At 52.6% G+C, this 23,468-nt stretch overlaps 1 protein-coding gene across 7 annotated transcripts in view; it reads right to left on the bottom strand.

The window, feature by feature from the left end:
- The window catches only part of LOC102402461 (ankyrin-1), a 108,551-nt gene extending 91,758 nt beyond the window's left edge, over positions 1 to 16,793 (bottom strand). For 6 of the 7 annotated variants that reach the window (XM_025277944.3, XM_006078634.4, XM_025277958.3 and 3 more), the window contains exon 1: positions 9,313 to 11,030. In XM_025277944.3, the coding sequence (XP_025133729.3) occupies positions 9,313 to 9,531 (219 nt within the window). In that variant the 5' untranslated portion in view covers positions 9,532 to 11,030. Of the gene's footprint in view, positions 1 to 9,312; positions 11,031 to 16,122 lie in introns of those variants that run through there. The other variant, XM_025277961.3, reaches the window with a different exon arrangement.
- Between the last annotated feature and the right edge of the window lie 6,675 nt (positions 16,794 to 23,468).

Below are 23,468 nucleotides of genomic sequence, written 5' to 3'. Positions count from 1 at the left end.
AAACCTGCGATTCTTAAACACCACAGGTCACTCTGACTCCAGTCAAGCAATCAACTTCCTTTCAAATGATAAATTAGTCACTGTAATTAGCAAGATGAACATCAAATAGCTCATTTCTGCTGCAATGCAGAAGTAATTTACCTATTTAAAATAATTCAGGGGAAGGAGGTTTTCAGGTTCTTTTTCACAAACATCTTTTTCTGGTGGAAACTGGAGTTCCAGGAGAGTGCCTGGAACTGGACGCTGGGGTATCTGGCACTCCCCTCATTCACCTGCATTCCCCTCCTCCCCAGGACCACCTCTCTCCCACGTGGGGGCTGCAACTACACATCCTTCCCTTCTCCTCATCGCTCATCCAGAGCTGCACACTTCCAGAAGCCTTGTGTGTGTGCGCTCAGTCGCTTCAGGTTGTCCAACTTTGCAACGCCATGGACTGTAGCCCACCAGGCTCCTCTTGTCTACGGGATTCTCCAGGCAAGAATACTGGAGTGGGTTGCCATGCCCTCCTCCAGGGGATCTTCCTGACCCAGGGATCGGACCCAGGTTTCCTGCATTACAAGTGGATTCTTTACCCATGAGTCACCTGGGAAGCCCACCAGAAGGCTTAATGTGTTACCCTGTCATTACATGGAGAGGCTTTCTGCGTGAGTTTGTGGGGGGTACAGGTAGAATTAGGGGAGGATGTAGATGAACACAATCTCTATGCCAATCAGCAGTTCCTAAGCAAAAGATGATGCCAGAGGGGAATTCCCTGGGGGTCCAGAGGTTAAGACTCTTCACGTCCACTGCAGGGGGTGTGGGTTCAATTCCTGGTCGGTGAACTAAGATCTTGCATGCCACGCGTTGCAGCAAAAAAGATGAATCCAGAGAAGAGTAACAGGCTGCCTATCGACCTTGATCCAGACGTACCCTCCTAGCCTGACTGCCCCCATCCTGCCCTCTTATGTTTCATCTCCTCCAACCTCATTCCCTGCCTACTCCCCACGCCCCCAGCCTCTGCAGTGACCGCTCCTTCTCGCTACAATTCCCCGTGCCCAGTCTCCCTGGCAGACTCCCACTCTTTCTTCCGAGGCTTTCTCTGACTCACTGGCATCCCAGCCACCACCCCCAGACTGGGAGCGACGGGGGAGTTGACGCCGGGACTCCCTCTTAGTGGCCAGCACGTGGCTTAGTAGAGCAGCTCAAGAAGTGTGTGGAGTGAATGAATGAAAACAGCCTGTGTGCTCCTCCTGGATGGTACTAGATGTGTAAGCTTCTATTTCCAAGCTGGGCTTCTTTACTAGCCTTTGAGTTCTCTGAGAGCAGGGCATGGATGAATTAAGGGTCTACCAACGTGCTGGGGGCATTGTAAGTGCTCGGTTTATGTTTGTGGAACTAGTGTATATAGAGTGGATAAAGAGCAAGGTCCTACTGTGTGGCACAGGGAACTATTCAATATTCTGTGGTGAACCATAATGCAAAAGCATGTGAAAAAGAATTTATGTGCATAACCAAGTCACTTTGCTGTATGGCAGAAATGAACACAGCATTGTAAATCAACTAGACTTCAATAAAATAAATTCTTAAAAAGGAAAAAAACCAATAGAAAAAAATTTTAAATATGTCTAAAATTTTTGGAATAAATGAATGAGCAGAGAAACTTCAGGTGGTCTTTGCCAACCCACCTCTCCAAATCCAAAGTCATAAAGCTCAGAAGACATTCAGAAGTAACCTCTGAACCTCAGCTTTCCGAGCTACAAAAGTGAGAGTTGAATGCCCCGCTCTCCTCTAAGCTCCAAGACTGTAATTTGGAAAGGTAGCAATTATCACAATCACCAGAGCCCAGTGAATCCTGATCGGAAGACTTGGCATTTGGCTGCTGCAGAAAAGATTATTCTGTGGCTCTTGTTCAGGTGCTCCATGTATCTGAAATGCTGAAAACCCTTCACCTTCAAGATAAACGAGTACCCAGCAGTGGTGGGCTGTGTGTGGAAGACACACGTGGAAATTTAGGGAACATCGATGGAACTCGGACGGTTTTACACGCTCTCGTGGGCTGTACTGGAAATTGTTTATGTTTTTGTGATTGCTCAGATGGTCGAGCTTCTGGCTTCGGCAGCAAATATTGCCACATATTTGATGCATGTGGCTGGTGCCAAAACCGCCATCCTGAAAAAGAGTCATTATCCTGAAAGCAACTATTTCATTATGCTCTTAAAAGCGGCAGTGCTTACATTTGCAACGACGTGGATGGACCTAGAGATGATCACACTGGAGGAAGCAAGCCAGACAGAGAAAGACAAACACCATATGATATCACTTATATGTGGAATCGAAAAAAAAAAAAGACTACGAGTGAACTCACAAAACAGAAATAGATTCACAGACATAGAAAACAAACTCCTGGTTACCAAATGAGAAGGGAAGGAGGGATAGATTAAAATACACACATTATCGTACACAGGGGCTTCCCGAGTGGCTTAGGGGGAAAGGATCCGCCTGCCGATGCAAGGAGACGCAAGGGACATGGGTTCAATCCCTGGGCTGGGAAGACCCCCTGGAGTAGGAAATGGCAACCCACTCCTGTGTTCTTGTCTGGAGAATCCCATGGACGGAGGAGCCTGGCTAGCTAGCCCATGGGGTCACAAAGAGTCGGACACGACTGAGTGATTGAGCACGCAAGCACACTACTATATACAAAAGAGATAACCACCAAGGACCTACTGTATAGCACAGGGAGCTATAGTCAATACCTTGTAACAGCCTATAATGGAAACAAAGAAAAGAATTTTATATATATATATATATATATATATATATATATATATAACTGAACCATTTTGCTGATTCCCTGAAACTAGCATAGCATTGTAACTACATTTCAATAAAAATGTACACATAAATAAATTTTTAAGACAAAAAATAGTGGCAGTACATAGGTGCAGCTCCTTCATGGGCTGGGCACCAAATACATAAGCGTTCAGCTTTCGTGGTGCCAGCAGACTATACAGCTGGGGACTGAAATTATGAGCACCTTCCATGAGCCAGGCAGAATCCCTGACAAGGAGCACTGAACAGAACAAAGCCCTTGCCCGTCGGGGTGCCTCCACCACAGTGGGGAAGACAGAGAGTGATGACAAGCTACAGAGACACGTAGCAGTGGGTCAGGCAGCAGTAAGGACCATGGAGAAGGATGACAGGCTAGGCGGTGGAGGTAACTGGGATGCTCCAGGTGACGCCCTCCTAACTCTCTACCCAGGGCCAGCACTGCAGACGTGCGACTTCCTCCAAGGGTCTCAAGGAACTCTATTCCTATCAGGAAGGCCAGGCTTGGTCAGCGTCAGAAGGACAGACACGAAACCTAAAACAGTGAGGGTTTTTGTCCCTAGAGTTAGAGCAAGCTGTTCCTGGCCAGAGCCTTGTGTAGACCTGGCAGTTCTAGGAATTGTTCTCTGTTCTCCCGAGAGAACAGAGGACTTTTGACTTGGTCTCCTCTTGTTCTCTTTTCATTGGGCTGATGGCTAAGTGCATATGGCCAATCAGTTCATCCCAAAAAAGTACTATTTTACCTTGCTATGGCCTCCATAATAAAATATTTTAATTTGATACTGCAATCTAGCACCCATTCTGGAAACTGGATGTGGGAAGCTGATGTTAGGATGTGCCTAATCATGCAGCCATTTATTCAGCTCAGTATTGATCACATAACACGTCGTGTGCCACGTGCTGTGGGTAGAGGCAGCCATGGACTTCGCCCCCAGACACCTAGCGTCTACTGGGATAGATAAGACACGGCCACTCTGGGCGGCTGGACACGCAGAGCTGTAAGAGATACAGAGTGACTGCAGGGGACATAGCTTCAGGCCCTGGGAACCACGGGGTCTTCACAATGGCCTTTGAGTTGAGACACAGCCCAACCAGTCCATTGCCATGTGGTAGCCCCAGTGATGAGAATGACACGGTCCTGGGCTGAATGAGGGTCCCCAGGCCCCACATCCCATGTGCCCTAGCCAAGGCGATGACCCTGTGACCCTGGGGAGGCAAGTTGCTAGGCTTTACCCTCTGCGCTGTCTCTCCCTTATTCAAAGCCCCCTCAGGGTTCTTCCTGGCCCCTCCCTCACACCCCACCATCTCCCTGCTTCCATTTCTGTGTCCTGAGATGATCCTCCACATAGCAGCCGGGGTGACCTCTTAAATATTAAGTCAGACGGAGCACCTTCCAAAGACTTCCCGTCACCCTTGGAGCGAAGTCCAGGTCCTCGCCGTGACCTGAAAGCCCTTCAAGGTTCAGCCCCAGCGATGTCCCCACCTCCCCCCCCCATGCCTCCCTTCCGTCTCTCCACTGCAGGCACCCTGTTCCTGCTCTTCCCCAAACCAACCAACCCCATGCTGCCCCAGGGCCTTTGCACATCCCTGTTGTCCAAGACTGCTCGCCTCCGGAAACCACATGATTCTCCCTTACTTCTTTTCAAATCCCCCCCTGAGAGAGGCCTGCCTTAACCACCCTCGAGATGAGACCCCTCACCCCCTCTCCTCCACGGGCTGTCTCACTAGCTGACGGTAGATGCCTACTCTCTTATTGCCCGTCTTCTTCACCAGCTGTAAACATCACAGATGTTGTCCCTTTTGACTATCTTGCTCAGCGCCCAATACTTGGCACAAAGAAGGTGTTTAATAAGCACGGGTGCATTGACCGCCACACGTGCGGATTGATGCTGAGGGGTTGGATTTGACACACCTCTCCATCTTGTTCTCATCAGCCAACGGCCAGAACTTTGCTTCCTCGAGTGCTGAATGGTTTCCAAATATCTATCTTTGGGTTGGACCTCTTATCTGGGTTCCAGGCTCAAATATCCAGATTCCTCAAAGTCTCTGTAAGAGGATCCCCACTCCGTTCTCGTCTCTTCACCCCGATTCCACACACCGGCTCCTAGTTCTTGGGTCAGTGAGCGGAGGTCGCTCCCACCCACCCTCCGGCACAAGCCAGACATCTGAGGGTCCCTTCTGAAGTCTCCTCCCCCTTCCCCCACATCTGTCCAACGCATCCATCCCCATGGCCACGACCCTTACCTGGGCCACTGACACGTCCCTCCCAGACCACCACCATCATCTGAAAACCAGCTCTCCTGTATCCGCCCGTGGGCCCTGCCACCTGCCGCCCCTGCTCCTGCGCTTGAATCTGTGGTTGCTCCCTTTGGCTCTCAGGGTAAAGATCGGCACCCCTCAGCGGGTCTACAAGCCCGGTGGATGCTCTACCAGGACACGTGCATGCGGTGGTGTAGGAGGTCAAAGGCTGAAATGCCTCCATCCCTCTCGGTCCGTCCCCCACCCCTGCCGCTCTGGCTGCTCTGGCCCCGCCCCAGACCCCCCGCCTCACTCTGCAAGCAGAGGGTTCATGTGCGGTGGAGCAGGAAACACGCGGGCGCACACGTGCCCACACGCATGACACACACGCGTGGCTCGGGCCCCGGGGCACCTGACCCAGGTCGTGGCCGCTGTGACCGTCACCCCTGCCTCTCGCGTCCAGCCCCGAGGTCACCTCTCCTGCCTCATCTGGTTCCTGGTCTCTCCCTCCTGCCTGCAGCCGCTCTGCCACCCTCCCCTCTACACTCTTGGGGCTCTTCTCTGCTTCTGGAATGTTCTTCCCTCCCTCCCCTCATTAACCCTGACTCACCCCTTAGCTCAACAGCTCTTCCTCCAGGAGCCTTCTCTGACCTCCTGCCCTACCCCGAGTCTCTCTTACAGACTCTCCTAACTCCCTGTGACTTTCCTCCTGGGCTCCTAGCATAGCTTGTCTGCAGATCCGTTTGCGTGATTACTTGATTAACAGCTCTCACAGTCAGTAGACTATGGGTCAGAGTGGTTGAGGAGGATGGCTTTTGTTTCTTAACTATTAAATCCCTAAAGCCCAGCTCTACACTTGAGGAGGTATCTGGGAAGACATGGACGACGTGGGTTTGAAGCTTGAAAAACGCTTGGATAAATGAAAGGAGTGCTTACGTAGAGATACTGGCATGGGCACATGTAGCTGTGTGTGTCCTTGTGTGTGGATTTGTTCTTTTCTACAACCGTAATCATGGTGATAAAAATCAGTAGACAAAAATCTATGCACCAAGGAAGCTGCCCTGAATATTCAGATGTCTCTTATATAAGCCTCTTTCCACACTACTTAGAGTAATTATTTCCGATTATGGCAAACGACTCTCGTTCTTTCCACGAAACATCCTCTGAAAGTGTGTTACTTATATAAGGATCAGCGTTTGCCCCGTCACTGTGATTGCAGTCCATCGGTTCAAAAGGATCCAATGGAAGCAAATTCTCGAGCGGTGACCCCAGGACAAGAGCCTGTGTTTTAATCTCAGAACCGTGAGCGTGTGCTCTGAAGAGAAGACGCTCTCATCCCCTAAGGGGGATGGGTCTGTGCACGTCACAGAGTCGGGGTGCTGTCCCAGGGGTGCACCAAGGTGAGCTGAGCTTTAGGTCCTGACCCACCTCGCCCCGGCCCCCGGTGCCCGGTCATCGTCTCCACCTGTATCTCCACTCGGAGCAAAAGCCCGATTGCCCTGTAACACGGGAAGGAGGCTCCGGCAACACTGGCAGTCCTGGGGCGGCTCTGCAGCAGACACAGAGCGAAAGACGAGGACCAGCGGAGCCCAGATCTGGGGGGGTGGAGGGGTGAAGGAGCCGCAGGACTAAACCAACAGGAGGGGCTTTGCGCACTGGGGAGCCCTTCCTTTAACCATCATCCCCCCTCTTTCCTCACCGGCAGCAGTTAGCAGTCTCCTCCGGCACTAAGCCTATCAGAGATAGCGCCCATAATCTGCAAATGTGGCCTGAGTGCTGGCTGAGCCCGCGATGGACTGAGGAGGGGCCTTGTGGAACGGCAGCCCAGGGACAGGCCGGGCTCGCGGGGCCTCACTGGCAGCAGCCCCGTCAGGAGAGAGCCCTGCCCGTGTGCTCAGAACCTGCCCGTGGCTCAGGGCTCAGGACCATGCAGTTGCCCCCAATCCTGCTAAGCAGCTCCTTGGAGAGTGGGTGTCTTAACCCTCGAAGGGCCTCTGGGGAGACTGGTGCTTCTCACCGGGAGCTTCCCTGCAGAGGGACGCTCATCTGCGTTTCTGGGCCTGAACGAAGGAAGCAAGGAGCTTGCCTCCTGGCCCCCCAGGAGTGCGTCTGCAGGTGCCCCCACCTGGAGGGGGCGGGGACACCATGACGGCTCACACAGCCCCTCTCCTGAGCCCTCCAGCACCCTCTCGTGGCCCCCAGACTTTGCTCCTCTGTCCCTTTCCATGAAAGAAATGGGGCCAGAGTGTCCATTTCCCCAAAGGCAACCTTTTGGCTGAACCTATCAACTCAGTTCAGTCTTTCAGTCGTGTCCAACTTTTTGCAACCCCATGGACTGCAGGCTTCCCTGTCCATCACCAACTCCTGGAGCTTACTCAAACTCATGTCCATTGAGATTGTGACGCCAACCAACCATCTCATCCTCTGTCATCCCCTTCTCCCGCCTTCAATATTTCCCAGCAAGAGGGTTTTTCCAGTGATTCAGTTCTTCACATCAGGTTGCCAAAGTATTGGAGCTTCAGCTTCAGCACCAGTCCTTCCAATGAATATTTAGGACTGATTTCCTTTAGGATTGACTGGTTGGATCTCCTTGCAGTCCAAGGGACTCTCAAGAGTCTTCTCCAACACCACAATTTGAAAGCATCAACTCTTTGATGCTCAGTCTTCTTTATGGTCCAAGTATATCTGTACATGACTACTGGAAAAACCATAGCTTTGACTAGATGGACCTTTGTTGGTAAAGTAATGTCTCTGCTTTTTAATACGCTGTCTGGAACCACCCAGAATGCCTCAGGTCTGGGATGTTGGGGGGAAGGGATGACAGAAGCGGGGCTTTCTTCTCCCCATCCAGTCTGCACCCCAAGTCCATCCACATGCTTGTCTCCCCTCTGGAGGCCACTGCTCCGTCTCACGCTCCTACCCGTGTTTCCTATCCCACACTCCCCGCCCCATCCTCTCTGCGCTTCCACGTGTGGATTTAGACCACAGAAGCCCAGCTGGATCCAAAAGGAATCTCGGCACGTGGTCCTGTGCACTATAAGTGGAGTAGGGGGCAGGGAGGCCAGGCTGAGGGGCCCAGGCCGCCAATGGAAAACTTAAGCTGCGTCCTGGGTGTTTCTCCTGCTAGTTTGTGAAAGTCACCCAGTCCAGCACCACATGGACAGACCCGGGGGGGGCCCATGCTCGCGGAAATAAGCTGGTCCACGAAGCCAAACCACGTGAGTCACTGCCAGGAGCCCATGCTCGCGGAAATAAGCTGGTCCGCGAAGCCAAATCGCATGAGTTACTGCCATGCGATTCCCAGAGACAGACAGGAGGGTGCTGGTCGTGAGGGGCAGGGCACTTAGTTTGCTGGGTGCTGAGGTTCAGTTTCGCGAGATGAAAAATGAACTGGGGATGGATAGTGGTGATGGGCATGGATGTAACTCAGGCCCCTGAACTGTATACTTACAAATGCTTGACACGGTCAATTCTATGTGAGGTGCGTCTCACCACAATCAAAAATAGTTTTTTTAACGGTTAGGATGGCTTTTTATGAAGCTGGAATGGGTAAATTTCTTCTCAGTTAGAAACGGTATTGGCCATGTAGCCGAACAACTCAACTGACTGGCAAAAACAGACAAACGAAACCAAAGGCATCGGATCCACAGCCCTGGCCACACCCCGTCCTCTCTTCCCCAGGGAGCGCACTCCTCTTGGTTCAGGCAGTGCCTCCAGCCTCAGGCCCCACACCTGCCACTGCGTCCCACGCACCTTCAGCTTCCTCCCCACACAGAGCCCCGTCACTCAGCACCAGAAACATCCAGAGAACCCTTTCAGCCGCCCTGCTTCTCAGCCTCTGGCAACACCCTACGGGGAATCCCCAGCCCTACCTCCTTCTCAGCGGCAAACCCACAAAGGCCGCCGCAGACAAAGGGGATGAATGCCGCCACCGACACAGCATCCTTCAAAGTCTTTCCACCCACCCCCCCACTTCAAAGGCCACAAAGTCCAAGACCTCAGCGGGCACCAGCGGGCACTTCTGAGGGGAGAGACTGTGGGGGGTGGATGGGGCACAGCCCATGCTGTTGGGGCACCGGCCCTTCCCCGTGGGGCACTGGGCCACCGCGGGGCTGGCACACGTCCGGGGCAGGGCCTTCAGTGGGTGGAAGCCCCGGGGGGTGTTTGAGGCCATGGGGGGAAAAGGTTAATAGAGGCAGAGCCTTCAGGAAACGGCTCCAGGCAAGAGCCACTCTTCAGAGACCACACACCCGCCTGCCTCTCACTTACCTGGTTGCAGGTGTTAATGTCTACCCCATTCCGCAGGTGATCCAAAGCTTTGTCCAAGTTACCTGATCTGGCTGCCCTCAGAAAGCTGGTAGCAGCATCGGCCTGTGAGGACAGAGAACAGCTGTGAGTGGGTCTGCGTGCTGAGGGGTTCACAGGCCGCTCGAGCCCAGGGCTGCGAACAGAACCAAGGTCCCAGTGGCAGCCACTACCCCATCCCATTAAGTGCCCACCATGGTCCCTAGGCGTGCATGGGTCCGGAGCCCCCCAGGACAGACGGCTCTTGGCTTGAGGGTGGGGAGGCCTTCAGAGCACGGCCTGCCTTCCTTCTGGAGTATTTATAAGCAAGTGATCTCGGCTGGGACCCAGGAGGGGCCTCCTTCTAGAGGGTTCCGTTCCACCCAGGAGACGTCTCAGCAGGCCTAGCATCTCCCTGCCTTGAGGCCTCCACGGACTCCACCTTCCCACTCAGGAGCCCGGCCCCCACCACCCGGCCCCACCCATTGAGATGAAGCAGAGGCGCCACGGGAACCAAACACAAGCACTTTGGTGCTGTTTTGCGGGGTTTGTTTTCACGTAAACAGCACACAGCACTTACTACATGCCGAAAAGCATTATTGGCACTTGGCTATAATATCCATTTACACGGGGTGGTGGCGGGGCGGGGTGGGGGAGAGAGATGCATTTAGCCATTAAAGACATCCCCAGGAGGTAAGTACTCCTGCCATCCCCATTTCACAGATGCGGGAACTGAGGCCCAGAGAGCCCAAGTGACTTGTGCAGGGTCACAGAGTGGGGAAGAGGTGCACCGACAGCCTGGCCCTGCCCCTTGACTTGGCAGGTGCCCCTCGCCAGTCCTCCAGAACGAGAGTAAAGCCCTTAGGGTCCGTAGGCTGAGGCTTAGCCCCCTACAGACGCAAGCAGGCCCTGCCCAGGACACCGGCTTGTGTTAGGGATGAATGACAGCCAGAAAGGGAGAGGGGGTGAGAGAGCGGGAAAGGAGGTGCTAGACATAAGGTCTAGCGTGGCAGACAAGTGCAGGGGGCTCCGAGTAGCTCCCTTGTGTCTAGAGGGGTCCGACGGTCCGCAGGTACCTCCACGCCTGTGTTCTTATCTGTAAGAGGAGGGCAAGGCTTGTCCCATACCCTGGCTGTGAAACTGAATGGAAATATTACAGATTATATGTGATTATAATGATTACATCAGCGCGAGTGCTGAGCACAGGGCTTGCACGTGGTGGGCACTCAGGGTGAGTTTAACAGGTGAGGGCCGTCATATGACAGGCCACGAGTGAAGGGGAGTGTCTAGGTTTGGGGGGTTATGCCATTCCTCCAGGAGATCCATCCTGGGGTGCTCAGTCTCCCTGTTTCATGCTCCCCTCATCTGAGAACGTGCTGTTGTGGGCTGAAGGGTGGTGCCCAAGATATGCCTGTATCCCACCCCCTGGAACCCCAGCATGCGTCCTCTTTGGAAAGTGTCTTTGTGGATATAATGATGTTATGGGTCTTGAGATGAGTGCCCTCAATACCCTGCGAGCTTTTGTGCTAAGTCACTTTATTCGTGTCCTACTCTGCCACCTCTAGTCCTTCTCTTTGCAGGCTTCTCTGTCCTTGGGATTCCCCAGGCAAGAATACTGGAGTGGGTTACCATTTCCTCCTCCAGGGGATCTTCCTGACCCAAGGACTGAACTTACATTTCTTGGGTCTCCTGCATTGGCAAGTAAGTTCTCTACCACCAGCGCCACCTAGGAAGCCAGCCCCAAATCCAATGATAAGTGTCCTTATAAAAGACAGACGAACACGTACGCACGTGCGTGCACACACACACACACACGTGAGATGTAGGCAGAGACAGGAGTGATGCGGCCACAAGCCAAGGACGCTGGCAACCAGCAGGAGCTAGAAGCACAGAATCTCCGCTGGCACCTCCAGAGGGAACTCAGCCCTGCCCACACCTTGAGTTCAGACCTCTGGCCTCCAGACTGTGAGAGAAGCTACTCCTGTTTTAAGCCACCAAGTTCGCAACAGTTTGTTAGAGCAGATGATGGCCCCTAACCACGGAAGATTCAAAATCTACGGCCAACGACTGCAACGTCCTGCAATTAAACCAGAGCGGGGCTGCACGCCTTTGCCAATAAAACAGCTAATCCAAGTCAAAAATAGTCTCCAGCCTTACAGACCTTCACACCCAAGGGCTGCCCCCAGCCATCTCAGCCTTCCAGCCCTGCTCCAAGACTCCTGGCTGATACTTCTCCACTCGACCGCCCTGCTCTTCCTAAAATCCTGATGTCCTGCCAGTCCTCCCCAACTCCAGGCCCGCGAGGGTCCCGGTACATTAGCTCAAAGCCAAGCCCTGAGTCTGCTGGTTCATGACACAGGTGCATCTCACACCCCCAGCACACGAGGATGGTGGGTTCCTCCCCCGTCCTCCCCCACCCCCGCCCCAGCATTCCCATCCTCTGTCTCCCGACAGGCCCACGCTCTGACGTGCTCTCGTTTGTTAAACCCAGTCTTGCCTTTCTTCACAGTCCACTCAGGCCCTGTGTCCTCTGTGATGCTAACCTTGGATACTCAATCTTTACCATCTTTAAATCTAGGAACAAGAGCTTGATTTCTTAAAATGCATTTTCAATACACTTTCCTCTTTTATGCAAGTCTTGTTTCCCATGGGCAAATTATTTGCTTCTTGGGTCAGAGATGAAATCTTCTATCTCTTTTGAATCCCTCAAAGCATGAATCGTCTGCTAGGCCAAGACTTTCCTTGACCTAAAACACAGGGCACCTAGCGTCCCCGGGCTTCTTGGCAAGGCATATGTAAAGGAGGACGCAATTCAGAAATGAGGAACAATCCGTGGGTTCCCTATGAGCTGGATTCCCAGAGAAATCAGGCTCAAGGGTTAGTCCCTCCAAAAATGTCTGTGCCTGCTGGTTCAGAAGGCCTGTGTGGACTCAGCTGTTTAGAAAAATACAGTATACAACTCCCCCAAAATGAGAGTATTAGAAACACATCTCCCACCTGCCCAAACTATCTTCTGTAGCATAACCAGAGCATTAGGGATGAAAACTAAGCATGGTGGATAGAAACAGATGCAACACTGGCTAATGACTCTGTCACTATTCAAAACAATGAATCTAAGCAGCAAAGGAGAATATTTATAACAGACGGACAAGCAGATAAATAGAGGGCAGGGAAAGCCCGACCTACACTAGGCTGAGGAAGGCCGAATACTTTCTGTTGGGTATATAATTGAACCGTGAAATGATAATACTTATACCAATCACTGGGCAAGTATTGGGCTGGCCCAAAAGTTTTAGTTTTTCTGCAAGCTGTTAAGGAAAAATCCGAATGAACATTTGGGTCCATTCAATATATTACCAACATTCTATCTTTTAATCCTGATCACAAACTGGATTGTTGAGGTGGGTGTAATGATGGTGTGCATTTTAGAGGTTGGGGGAGGTTAACAGTTTGCCCAGGTTCTGCACTAGTTAATACTTGGGGATTCAGGCCACGACTCCCTGAACCAAGCCGGCACCTTCCTACTGCCTTTGATCCCGAGGTGCATTCTCTGCAGTTTCAAACCTGAAGGTGACCAGAAAGCCCTGACAGATGTAGGAGCTAGGAGGGGCCCATGCCTTTTCCAATTAAGCAGTGAGCCCACAGCAGAGAAAGGAACCCGATAGGTCTCTACTCTGACCCTGGCCACTGCGTTGAGGCCAAGACAGGCCTCTAGAAAGGAATCATCTAGTCCCACTCCTTCCCTTCTCTGATGATAAAACTGATGGCAAAAAGGAAGTGACTGGCTAAGGTCACCTAGATAATTAGAGGTGAAGTTCAATTGCTAAGGCTTTTTCGTTTCCTCTCTGGTCTTCTCTGGGCACAGGGTAGTCAGGACCCAAGCAGGATCCTGGGGGCATCTTACAGGTCGATTGCAGATAATAATGGTGTCATTCACTGGGTACCCCCTTGGTTAATCCTACGAGTTATTTCCCGAGGTCCTGCTGCAAGTCCAGGATCCTGCTAGGGCAAAGATGGAGAGAGTAGAAATTCTCCATGTAGGTCCCTGCCCTCAAGATTTGAAGTGCAACATGACAGAGTTAGAAAGTGACCCATTCAACAAGCACGCAGTGGGCACCTCCTGGGTGCCAGGGACTATCTCCGTTGCAGAGCAAATGACCCACTTTGGAGTATGAGACCACCTCTTGCCAGCTCATTCTGCCGAGCTGCTAATTCAATTACCTCCAACTCAATGACCTATCCTGGGAGCCGCTTCCTGGTGCATCTAGGAACAGTCTATAATCCAATAGGGTGGAAAGTCAAAAGAATCCAATAGGCTCCATTTTAGATTGTTCACATGAGTAACCACCAACCAGAAAAACAAGTGACAAATATGAACCAGACTGTCTCAGTGGTCGGACAGACTGGAGCAGAGTCCCTGGCCCTTCCTGAGTGCTCGTCCCTGCAGGGCAGCCTCTGAGCGGAGAGACCAGAGGGGCTAAAGAAGGTTGTTCCCTGCATCTAGAAAAGTCGATCCACGATGCCCCTAACCTCTGCATCACCCCCAAGAGCTGTCACCCCTCTGTTCACCCGACCAAGGCTGCCTGCGCGCACCTCTGCTCCGTCCTCACCTTGAGCCTTATTGAAATCCAATTTTTCCTATGAGAAAACCGCCAGCACTGAGGGCAGGAAGGGACACACACATCTCACGGTGTCCTCAGCCCCCATCCCTACAGGTCGACTCATGTGATGTCCCTGAACTTCCTTCCATCACAACAGGAGTTACCTTCATGAATTCAGCCCTTCCTCTTTGTTAAGCCCTCTCCATCAACAGATTCATTGGCTCCCCCCAATAATTTCTGGACGCAGATACTTTTCCTTGTTTCCTCCTCACTGAGGAGCTAAACGAGGCACAGAGAGGTTAAGCACTTTGTCCAAGGTCACAGAGTGAATCCTGGCCAGGTCAGGATGTGAATCTTAGGAGTGCTTCCTCACTGCCCAGAGATTCCTCTCCAGCTCAGCTCTGGCTGGATAGGGGGAGCCTTCTGCCTGCGTTCAGAGACTGTGCCCACTTCAGCCCTCCCCTCTGGAGGAAGGAAGTAGAAGGGAAGAAAGGGACCAGGATTCCTCCTAGGAGTCAAGTTCCCATCAGGACTGCTCTTCGGAAAAGGGAGGTAAGCCCTTGGTTACCTGAGACACCCAGACTATTATTAAACTTGCACTTCCTGAGTGGGGCCATACGAATATAGCAATAGATAGTAGCCCAGGGGGCTCCAGTGTCTCCAGGAGGGAGAGCCAGAAGCCAGCTGCCAAATGTCAGCAAGCCTGGTGTCCGGGGGTGGGGGTGGGGGGAGTTGGGGGGGAGATTGCATCTGGGGGTGGGGGAGGCTCCCCAAGACCAAAGCCCAACACCAGAGCAAAGCATGAGGTTTAGACCAGGTGGCAGGGAGAACCCATGGTCTCCGCAGGCCTTTTCTGGAGCTTGAGAGGACCTGAGTGTTCCTAGGACGAATCATGACTTTTTCAAGGTCTTTCAGTGCAAAATTCTCATCTAAAACGATGACTGGAAACTGAGCTCTTATCAGTTTCTGTAAACAGCGGTAAGACGGGATCTCCTTCCCAAAGGGTCCTGGCTGGGCAAAAGGCAGTCTCTTGGCCAGAGTCAGGGTCGGATCTCCCGGTCCAGGCTCTGGACCCTACCCTAGGGGGCTGTAGCTCTACCAGGAGACCACGTAGAGCAGGGCCTGCGCGTGGGGCTAGCCCTCCAGTTCTGAGCGCCCTTCGGACTCAGCGCTCCTGGCGGTCCAGGTGGGCCTCCAAAGGAAGGGGCAGCGCCCGCGGGCGCACACCTGCCTGGTGCTGCCTCAAGCCCACCGACTGCAGAGAAGCAGCCGTGAACCCCTGCGGCCCCAGGGTGCATTTTCACTGGGTCCCTTTCCTTTTTCTCTCTGGAAAGTTGGACTGTTAAAGGTGTCACTGACGAAACGAGGCGCGCAAGCCGGAGACCCCAGGGTCCTTTTCGAAGCTATCCACCCCAGTGCGAGGCCTGGGGGAAACCAGCCATCCCCTTCCTGCGCTCCTCCGGCAGCGGGCTCGGAGGCTGGGCGATGCCGGACGGGAGAAGAGCCACTCGCGGACCCTGACGGTGGGCAGCGCTGGCGGGGAGTCCCGCTCTGCCACTTGATGCTGTGCCTCGGACAAGCTCCCAACCTCAACGTTCCCACTGCTAAAATGGGGACAGCTTTCCGGGGGGCGGAGGATGAGAATGACAAAGGACAGGCGGCCCGGCTCCCTCTCCCCCCATTCATTTCCCGCTGCTTCTGGACGTCCGGGTGCTCGCGTTCCTGAGGTCTAAGGGTCAGGCGCGCCGCAGGCTCGAGAGGCGGCCCTTCTCCAGCCAAGGCCAAGCCCGGGGCATCCCGGCGGGTCCGAGGGGGTTCCCGCAAGGGGTGGCCGGGTGCCCCCCACCGAGCCCCTCGCCCAACCGCAGAGCCGGCCCGGCGGGATTCTCCTCCGGGCACCTCCGCGCGCCAGCCCGTGCGCCCCGCTTTGCCCTCCCGCCTGCCCTCCGGGCACGCGTCCAGCACCAGCCCCTCCGCGGCGGCGGCCTCCGGGTCAGAGGAATTTTCCTCAGCTCCGGCTGGAAGCCTCGGCGCCCGCGGGCGTGAGGCAGCAGAAGGGCGGCCGGCGCGCGGCCCCGCCCGCGCCCGCTCCCGCGCCCCGAAAGTTGGCGCCCGGCGAGCCCGCGGCTGGGGGCGCGGCGGCGGCGGCGGCGGCGGCGGGGACCCCGCGCGGGCGCGGCGGCCAGGCACTCACCGCGGCGTCCGGACCCGACCTGCCCTGTCGCGCTGCCATCGTCCGGCGCCCGCGCGGAAACCCGAGCCCGCGCGCGGCTCCCCTCCCCCGTTATCTGCTCGGCGGCGCGCGGAGCGCCAGCAAGTTCCCCGGCATCGGGCTAAAAATACCGGCGCCGGCCGCTCGGCGGGGCCCGGCGGGGCTCCGGCCCCCGGGCCCCCGGCCCCGGCCCGCCCTCCAGCCCCTAGAGGGGTCTCTTCACTGTGTCCCCCATCCTCGCGTCTGCTGGTCAAGTTCACGCGAAGCGGGCTCCGGAGACGAGGCGCCTGCGGCCGAGCCCCGCGGCGCGGGCGCGGGGAGGCTGCGGCGGGCGCGCTGGCCGAGCGGCCGGGGCGGGCGGCCGGCGGGGGGTAGAGTCCTGCGGCTGCTGGGGGGGCGGCACCCACGTCCAATGGAGGTGAGGCGCTCCCAGCTGCATGGCGTTGCCGCCCTGCCTCCTTCCTCCCCGGCCGTCCGGGTGAATGGGCCGCGGGGCCGGCTGGGCCGGCCAGGGTGAGCTCAGCAGAGTCTATTTATGCCCATAGCCGCCTTGCGCGTTTCCAGCTCTCGTCCCGCGTGTGTCCTGACATTCCAGCTCCTGCCGAGAGCGCGCAGCGGCGGAGGGAAGCCGCGAGGCCAGACTCTGTTACTACGTCTTCCTTCATCCTTCCAGGCTGACGCGGGGTTTAGGGCATTGTCACCCAGGAAGCGCCCAGATTCTGCTCCCGGACCATCCTCCCCTTCTCCCGAGGTCATTCCGGGGCGAGGGAGGTGGGGGGCGATGTCAAAGGCATGTCGGGGAGGTGGGGCTGACACCAGGGATTACGCTGAGCGATGCCCGCCCGCAGAAGCACCCCGGGAGCTGTCACGGCCGCTGGCGACACCACTTGCTCCAACATGCGTGTTTTGTAACGTGAGTCCAGCTTCATGCTCTCTGCAAAGAGCAGTCCAGATAGCACAGGCTCTTTCCCCACCCCTCCCGCCCCGAAGCAGGGGCACAGGAGGGAGGGCCGTGTATCTGGGAGGTGTATCCCCCTTAAGTAACTGTGAGGTGAAGCGCATTTTGCCATTACCTCATTTAACCCTCGCAGCCACCTCTTAAGCCAGAAGATGCTATTGGAGTTGTATGGGTGGACAAGCTGCGCCCAGAGGGGTTAAGGTCAGGTCCGAGGTTACTACTAGGAAACAGAGGGTCCAGCCGACCCAAAGCCCTTCTGTTAGCAACACTGGCAAGATCCCCAATCCAAGTAGGCACAGTGCCAGAAAGGGACACCACGCGAGATGCTCTGAGGTTAGAAAAACTGACTGTTTTCCAAGGTAAGGTGCTCTTGCAAATTGGTGCAGCCACTGTGGAAAACGGTCTGGAGGTTCCTCAAAAAACTAAAAATAGAACTACCATATGATCCAGCAATCCCACTCCTGGGTAGTTAGCCCAAGAAAATAGAACTGCTAATTTGAAAAAATGCATTCATAGTGGCACTGTTTACAACAGCCAAGACAGCCAACCCACTCCAGTGTTCTTGCCTGGAAAATCCCAAGGATGGAGGAGCCTGACGGGCTACGGTCCATACAGTCACAAAGAGTCGGACACGACTGAGTGACTTCACTTTCTTTTAAGACATGGAAGCAACCTATGTGTCCATCAACAGACAAATGGATAAAGAAGACGTGGTATATACAATGGAATAGTGTAGTTGTGGTTATGTGCTCACTAAGTCATGTCTGACTTATTATGACCCCATGGACTGTAGCCTGGCAGGCTCTTCTGTCTATGGGATTTCCCACGAATACTGGAATGGGTTGTCATTTCCCTCTCCTGGGGATCTTCCCAGTCCAGGGATTGAACCTGCATCTCCTGCACTGGCAAGTGGATGCTTTATGACTGAGCAACTAGGGAAGCTCGGAACGGAATATTGCTCAGCCATTAAAAGAATGAACGTTTGCTACTGGCAACAGCATGGATGGACCTGGAAGGTGTCACACTTAGTGAAATGAAGTCAGACAGAGAAAGACAAATAACCATGCATTTTCACTTATATGTGGAATCTAAATAATAAAACAAACAAATGAATATAAAAAAAGAGAAATAGCTTCGCAGATACAGAAAACTAGTGGGGAGAGAGGTCGGTGAGGGGGAAGATAGGGGATAGGAGAGAAAATTAAGAGATAAAATCCACTGGGTGTTATATAAATAAGATATAAGGGTGTCATGTACAGTACAGGGACTGTAGCCAATATTTTATAATAACTTTAAATGGAGTACAATCTGTAAACATTCTGAATCACTATGTTGTACACTTGAAACTGAACACTAATATTGGAAATCAACTATATTTCAATTAAAAAAAAAAAAGTAAGGTCCTCTTCAAAGCTATTTGACATCAGGGGAAGGTCTCCAATAAAAGGGATAAATAAGGATCAAGAGAGAGGGACAAGAAGATCCCAGAAAAGAGTGACTTGCCATGTATAATGCAATGAACTCCTGTGACCACAATGGTATTTGAAGACAGGGCATCAGAATTCTCCAGGCCCAAGACACTCATCACCATCAGAGGACAGGCAACCTCTGAGAGGTGGAAAACACCACATCCCTGTACCAAAGACAGGTGCCTGGGTGAGGGGGATTCACCACAGGCCCTCCTTCAGGCACAAAAATGCACACATTTTTAAAACAAGTGTTCTCTTACAGGTCTTTTGCTCTGGTGCCCCTTAAAACTGCCTCCCAGATTTGCTAAAAGCCTCTACACAGAGAGCTTCAATTAATAAATGATGGTTACTGGAACAGCCCCGATCATAGCCCAGCGCAATATCTCAAGGGATTCCAAAGCACTGTTCCAACATTAATATTTAGAGAGAGAGAAATGCCCTACTCAAATGGAAGAAGAACAGTACTTATAATCGTTTCAAAAACACGAATACAATTGACTCACACAATGAACTGAAAAACAGACCATTTTGAACAGCTGTACTGAAGTATAATTGACACATTATAAACTACATATTTTACATGTACTTGGTAAGTTTTTATAGATACATAACCTTATAAAACCATCACTACAGTCAAGACAAGCAACCTCCAAAATCAACAGTTTCCTCCTGCCTGTTTGTAGCCCCTCCCATTGGTCCATATCCTTGCTAATACTTGGTATTAGTTAGTCGCTCGGTAATGTCCAATATGTGACCCCATGGACTGTAGCCCGCCAGGCGCCTCTGTCCATGGGATTTTCCCAAGCAAGAATACTGAAGTGGGTTGCCATTCCCTTCTCCAGGGGATTTTCCCAACCCAGGTATCAAACCCAAGTCTCCTGCATGGGCAGGTGGATTCTTTACCATCTGAGCCACCAGGGAAGCCCACCCTGATGTTGATTGCAGCACTATTTACGTTAGTTAGGACATGAAAGCCCCAACTTGGCATGGTCAGTCCCAATTTAGACATTCTAATAGATGTGTAGTAGTATTTCACTGTGGTTTTAATTTGCATTTCCCTATTAACTAGTACTCTTGCCTGGAAAATCCCATGGATGGAGGAGCCTGGTGGGCTGCAGTCCACGGGGTCGCTAAGAGTCGGACATGACTGAGCGACTTCACTTTCATTTTTCACTTTCATGCATTGGAGAAGGAAATGGCAACCCACTCCAGTGTTCTTGCCTGGAGAATCCCAGGGACGGGGGAGCCTGGTGGGCTGCCATCTATGGGGTCACACAGAGTCGGACATGACTGAAGTGACTTGGCGGCAGCAGCAGCAGCAATAACTAATGATGCTAGACATCTTTTCAGGGGCTTTCTTGCCGTCCACATTATCTTCTTCGGTGATGTGTCTGTTCAAATGTTTTGCCCATTTTTTTAACTGGGTTGTTTGTCATCTTATTACTGAGCTTTATTCTAGACAGCACATCTATTTTTAAAAATTATTTTTATTGGAGTAGAGTTGTTTTATGATGTTGTTAATTTCTGCTGTACAGCAATATGAATCAGCCATACATATATGTATATTTCCTCCCTTTTGAATTTCCTTCCCCTTCAGCTCACCACAGAGCATTTAGTAGAGTTCCCTGTGCTGGAACAGCATGTTTTCATTAGTTACCTATTGTATACATGGTATCAATAGTGTATATGTGTCAATGCCAACCTCCCAATACCTCCCCAGAGCACAAAAACTGAGATCCTTCAAGTGAAATATTTGAAGTTAAATAGCAAAAAACTCCCAAACTAATTCTGATACCCAGGGAATCTAACTCCGAAGCCCAGACTTCTTTACAGAATAAATGCTATGGGTTATATATTCAGTGCAATCACAAAGAAAAAAGATAGTGAAACCAGAAGCTGAATACAACCCAGGGTTCTGCTGAGAATGGGAAATGGCCCAAGATATTATCAGAGGACTTTGAGGACTCAGGACTTCCAAGAATTCTTGAGGTTGGTTGTGACCTCGGAAGGGTTGAGGTTTTTGCAACTTAGATATGCAGAGTCAGACAAAGCCCAAGAGGAGAAGGAAACAACTCCAGGCACGTTACTCAATAAAGGACCTGGGATGACTGACACTAAGGAAGAGAAGGCATGGGGCTTCCCTGGTGGTCCAGCGGCTAAGACTCTGTGCTTACGATGCTGGGGGCACTGCTTCCATCTCCGGTCATGGAACTAAGATCCCACATGCCACACGGCCAAAAAATAAAAAAAGGCAGAAGGCTCGAGAAGATGGCTCTTATGATGTATACAACCCCCTCCAGCACTAGAACCCAGATCCCAGAGTGGGAAGAATTATATGGTGCCCTTTCCCCAGCTGCCGTGGCCACCATGACTCAGCTATAAGCTTCCTACAGGTAGAGACAGCTGGTCCACGTGCCCTGAATGCCCAATCCCTCTCCCTCACTCCACACAGAGCTGGGTGGTGGTGCCAAATAAATGCTTGCTGACCGATGCATGAATATTTCCATGGGTCATAAGGAAACTGTCAATCATGGGATTAAATTGATCCAAAGAAGGTTTAGATCAGACAGAAAAATTTTTCTCCAGTGCTAAGGGATGTGACATACTAGAATTCCTTATGCAGAAAGAGCTGAATCCTTGCTGTTGGTGGGGGGGCGGGTGGTCTTTGGAGTAGCAGAGAAACATAACTCATTATTTGATATAGCACATAGAAACACAGGATAAACTTGATGACTTTTAAGGGTTTCTTTGGGCTCTTGGGATTCAGAAACATAAGCCCTTATTTTTCCCTCTTAATGGACTGTCCCTCTTCAACCTTCCATTACCCCCACACCCTTAGACAACAAGGAATCATACTTCTGCTCGCCCATTTCCTGTATATTTTCATGCCTGAAGGCTGCTCTTCTCCATGTGTCTTTAAAAAAAAAAATTTGAGTACGATTGCTTTACAATGTTGTGTTAGTTTCCGCTCTATAACAAAGTGTATCAGCTATATGTTTTATATATATCTCCCCTCCCTCTTGGACCTCCCCCCACCCCACCCCATCCCACTCCTCTAGGTCATCGTAGAGCACTGACTTGAGCCCCCTGTGCTATATAGCAATTTCCCACTTCTAACTGTTTTACACATGGTAGTGAGTTTATGTATTCATTTTTATTACAGGTATTTAGTGTGCCTGGGAGATCTGCCAGGAAAGTCACTGAAATCAAAGCAAACAGCCAACGCAAAGAAGCAGAAAGGAATTGATGGGCTAAGGAAAAGATGAGGGCTGCTTGGTAAGGATCACTTGTTCCATCTTCTGGGTTCATGGTGTGTGCAGTTTTTTCCCAGTCATGCTGAATATTTTACCAACTGTCTCTGCAATTCCTCACAGATGAGCCTAATGAGGTGCTGGAGGAGTTGTGGAGTTCTGTGCTCCGGGCCGCATCACCTATGCCAGGCAGAGATGGCACAGGGAGAAGAAAGGGACACGGCTCTCGGGCGCCCTGCCACGGAATCCCCTGTGAACCTTAGCTCCTTCCACAAACTGGGAGAATGCTTTCTTTTGTTCAGAAGCCTGAAGCAAAGGATCTTGAGTGCTTGGGGTCCTCGGATGACTGCTTCCCCAGAAGCCTTTCAGGGGAACAGGAAGAGGCGGCTTCTGGCAGGAGCCAGCCGTGACCCAAGCTGGTTCCTCTCTCCAGGGATGTCAAAGCTGAGACTCAGGGCAGAGCTGGGATTCCAGAGATGGCCCTCCTGGCAACTCACACCTGGAACAGTGACCACGCCTCTCCCCCTGCAGGGAACTGGAGGACCCATGGGGCTCCTGTCCCTCCAGTTTTAATCCTCCTCTGCAATCAAGTCAGGCTTGGTCCTCCTGGAATGGCAATGTCACGATCACCATCTGCTTTTCTGGGAAGCTTTAAAATACTCAAAGTTAGCAGGCTCATGTACTTTTGATAAAGGGAAATAACTTTTCTGAGCATTCGCACCCTCATCAGTGAAATGAAAATAACCTTCCCCTGCCCCCTGCCCCAGGTATTGTGAGAATAACGTAAAAATGCCCAGCACCACCCCAGGCACGAAGTAGGTCCTCAGTGAATGGCAAGGATGCTCTTTCTCCTCCTTCCCTCTAGCTTCCTTCATGAAAGCCTTGGTCAAAAGTGACCTCCTCCCCTCCCACCCTGAGACGGGGGTATGACTGATTTGGCTTCTACACTGGAAAATTAGGGCCCGGTCACTGCTTCTGCAAGGTCAGAACAGCCACAGCTGGGAACAGGATCCCAGCACTCCCAGCACTCCCAGCACGCTGCTCTGATGCTGTAGCAGCTGCACCTCCTGGGCTTTCTTTCGCTGCATCATTTTCCATTTCCATTTTCTCTGCAGCAGAGGACCAGGTCTCAGGGTACACGTACAGCTGAAGCCCTGCTCCTGAGCCCAGCCTGGGGCCACAGCTCCTCCCCTGCCAACAAGGCTGGCTTTGCCCCCGACTATTCTTCTATCTGCTGGGCCCTGCACCCACGCAGGGAGGTGCCCCGGCCCCGAGTCTCTGTCCAAGGCCGATAAGGGTGGGCGCCAGGGCTCCGCCCTTTACTGAGAAAGGCAGGCTGGCTTATCTGCACCTGGGGCAGCGGTCAGCACCCCGGGACTCTGCGAACCGTCTAGAGCATTGTTGCTGCTGCGGGGGGAAATGTCTTCCCTCTTGTGGACAGCATAGCACCCTCCCGCCCCGGCCCCCTCCCAGGTTAATTAGGGAGGGACTTCACAGAACAGATGGTACAGCTGTCATGTTGAATGAACCGAGAAATCCAGTGGACCGAGAAATTCAGACCTGCAGAAGTGAGGAAAGCGAGAGAGGCGAGGGAAAGAGAGCCTGGCTTGCTTTCCTGTTGAACTTTGTGTGGGGAGTTCCCGGCAGTCA

This window comes from Bubalus bubalis, chromosome 1, assembly GCF_019923935.1.
Source record: "Bubalus bubalis isolate 160015118507 breed Murrah chromosome 1, NDDB_SH_1, whole genome shotgun sequence".
Lineage (NCBI taxonomy): Eukaryota > Metazoa > Chordata > Mammalia > Artiodactyla > Bovidae > Bubalus > Bubalus bubalis.
Note: the sequence above shows the minus strand (reverse complement) of the source record. Positions and strands in the feature narration are given on the sequence as shown.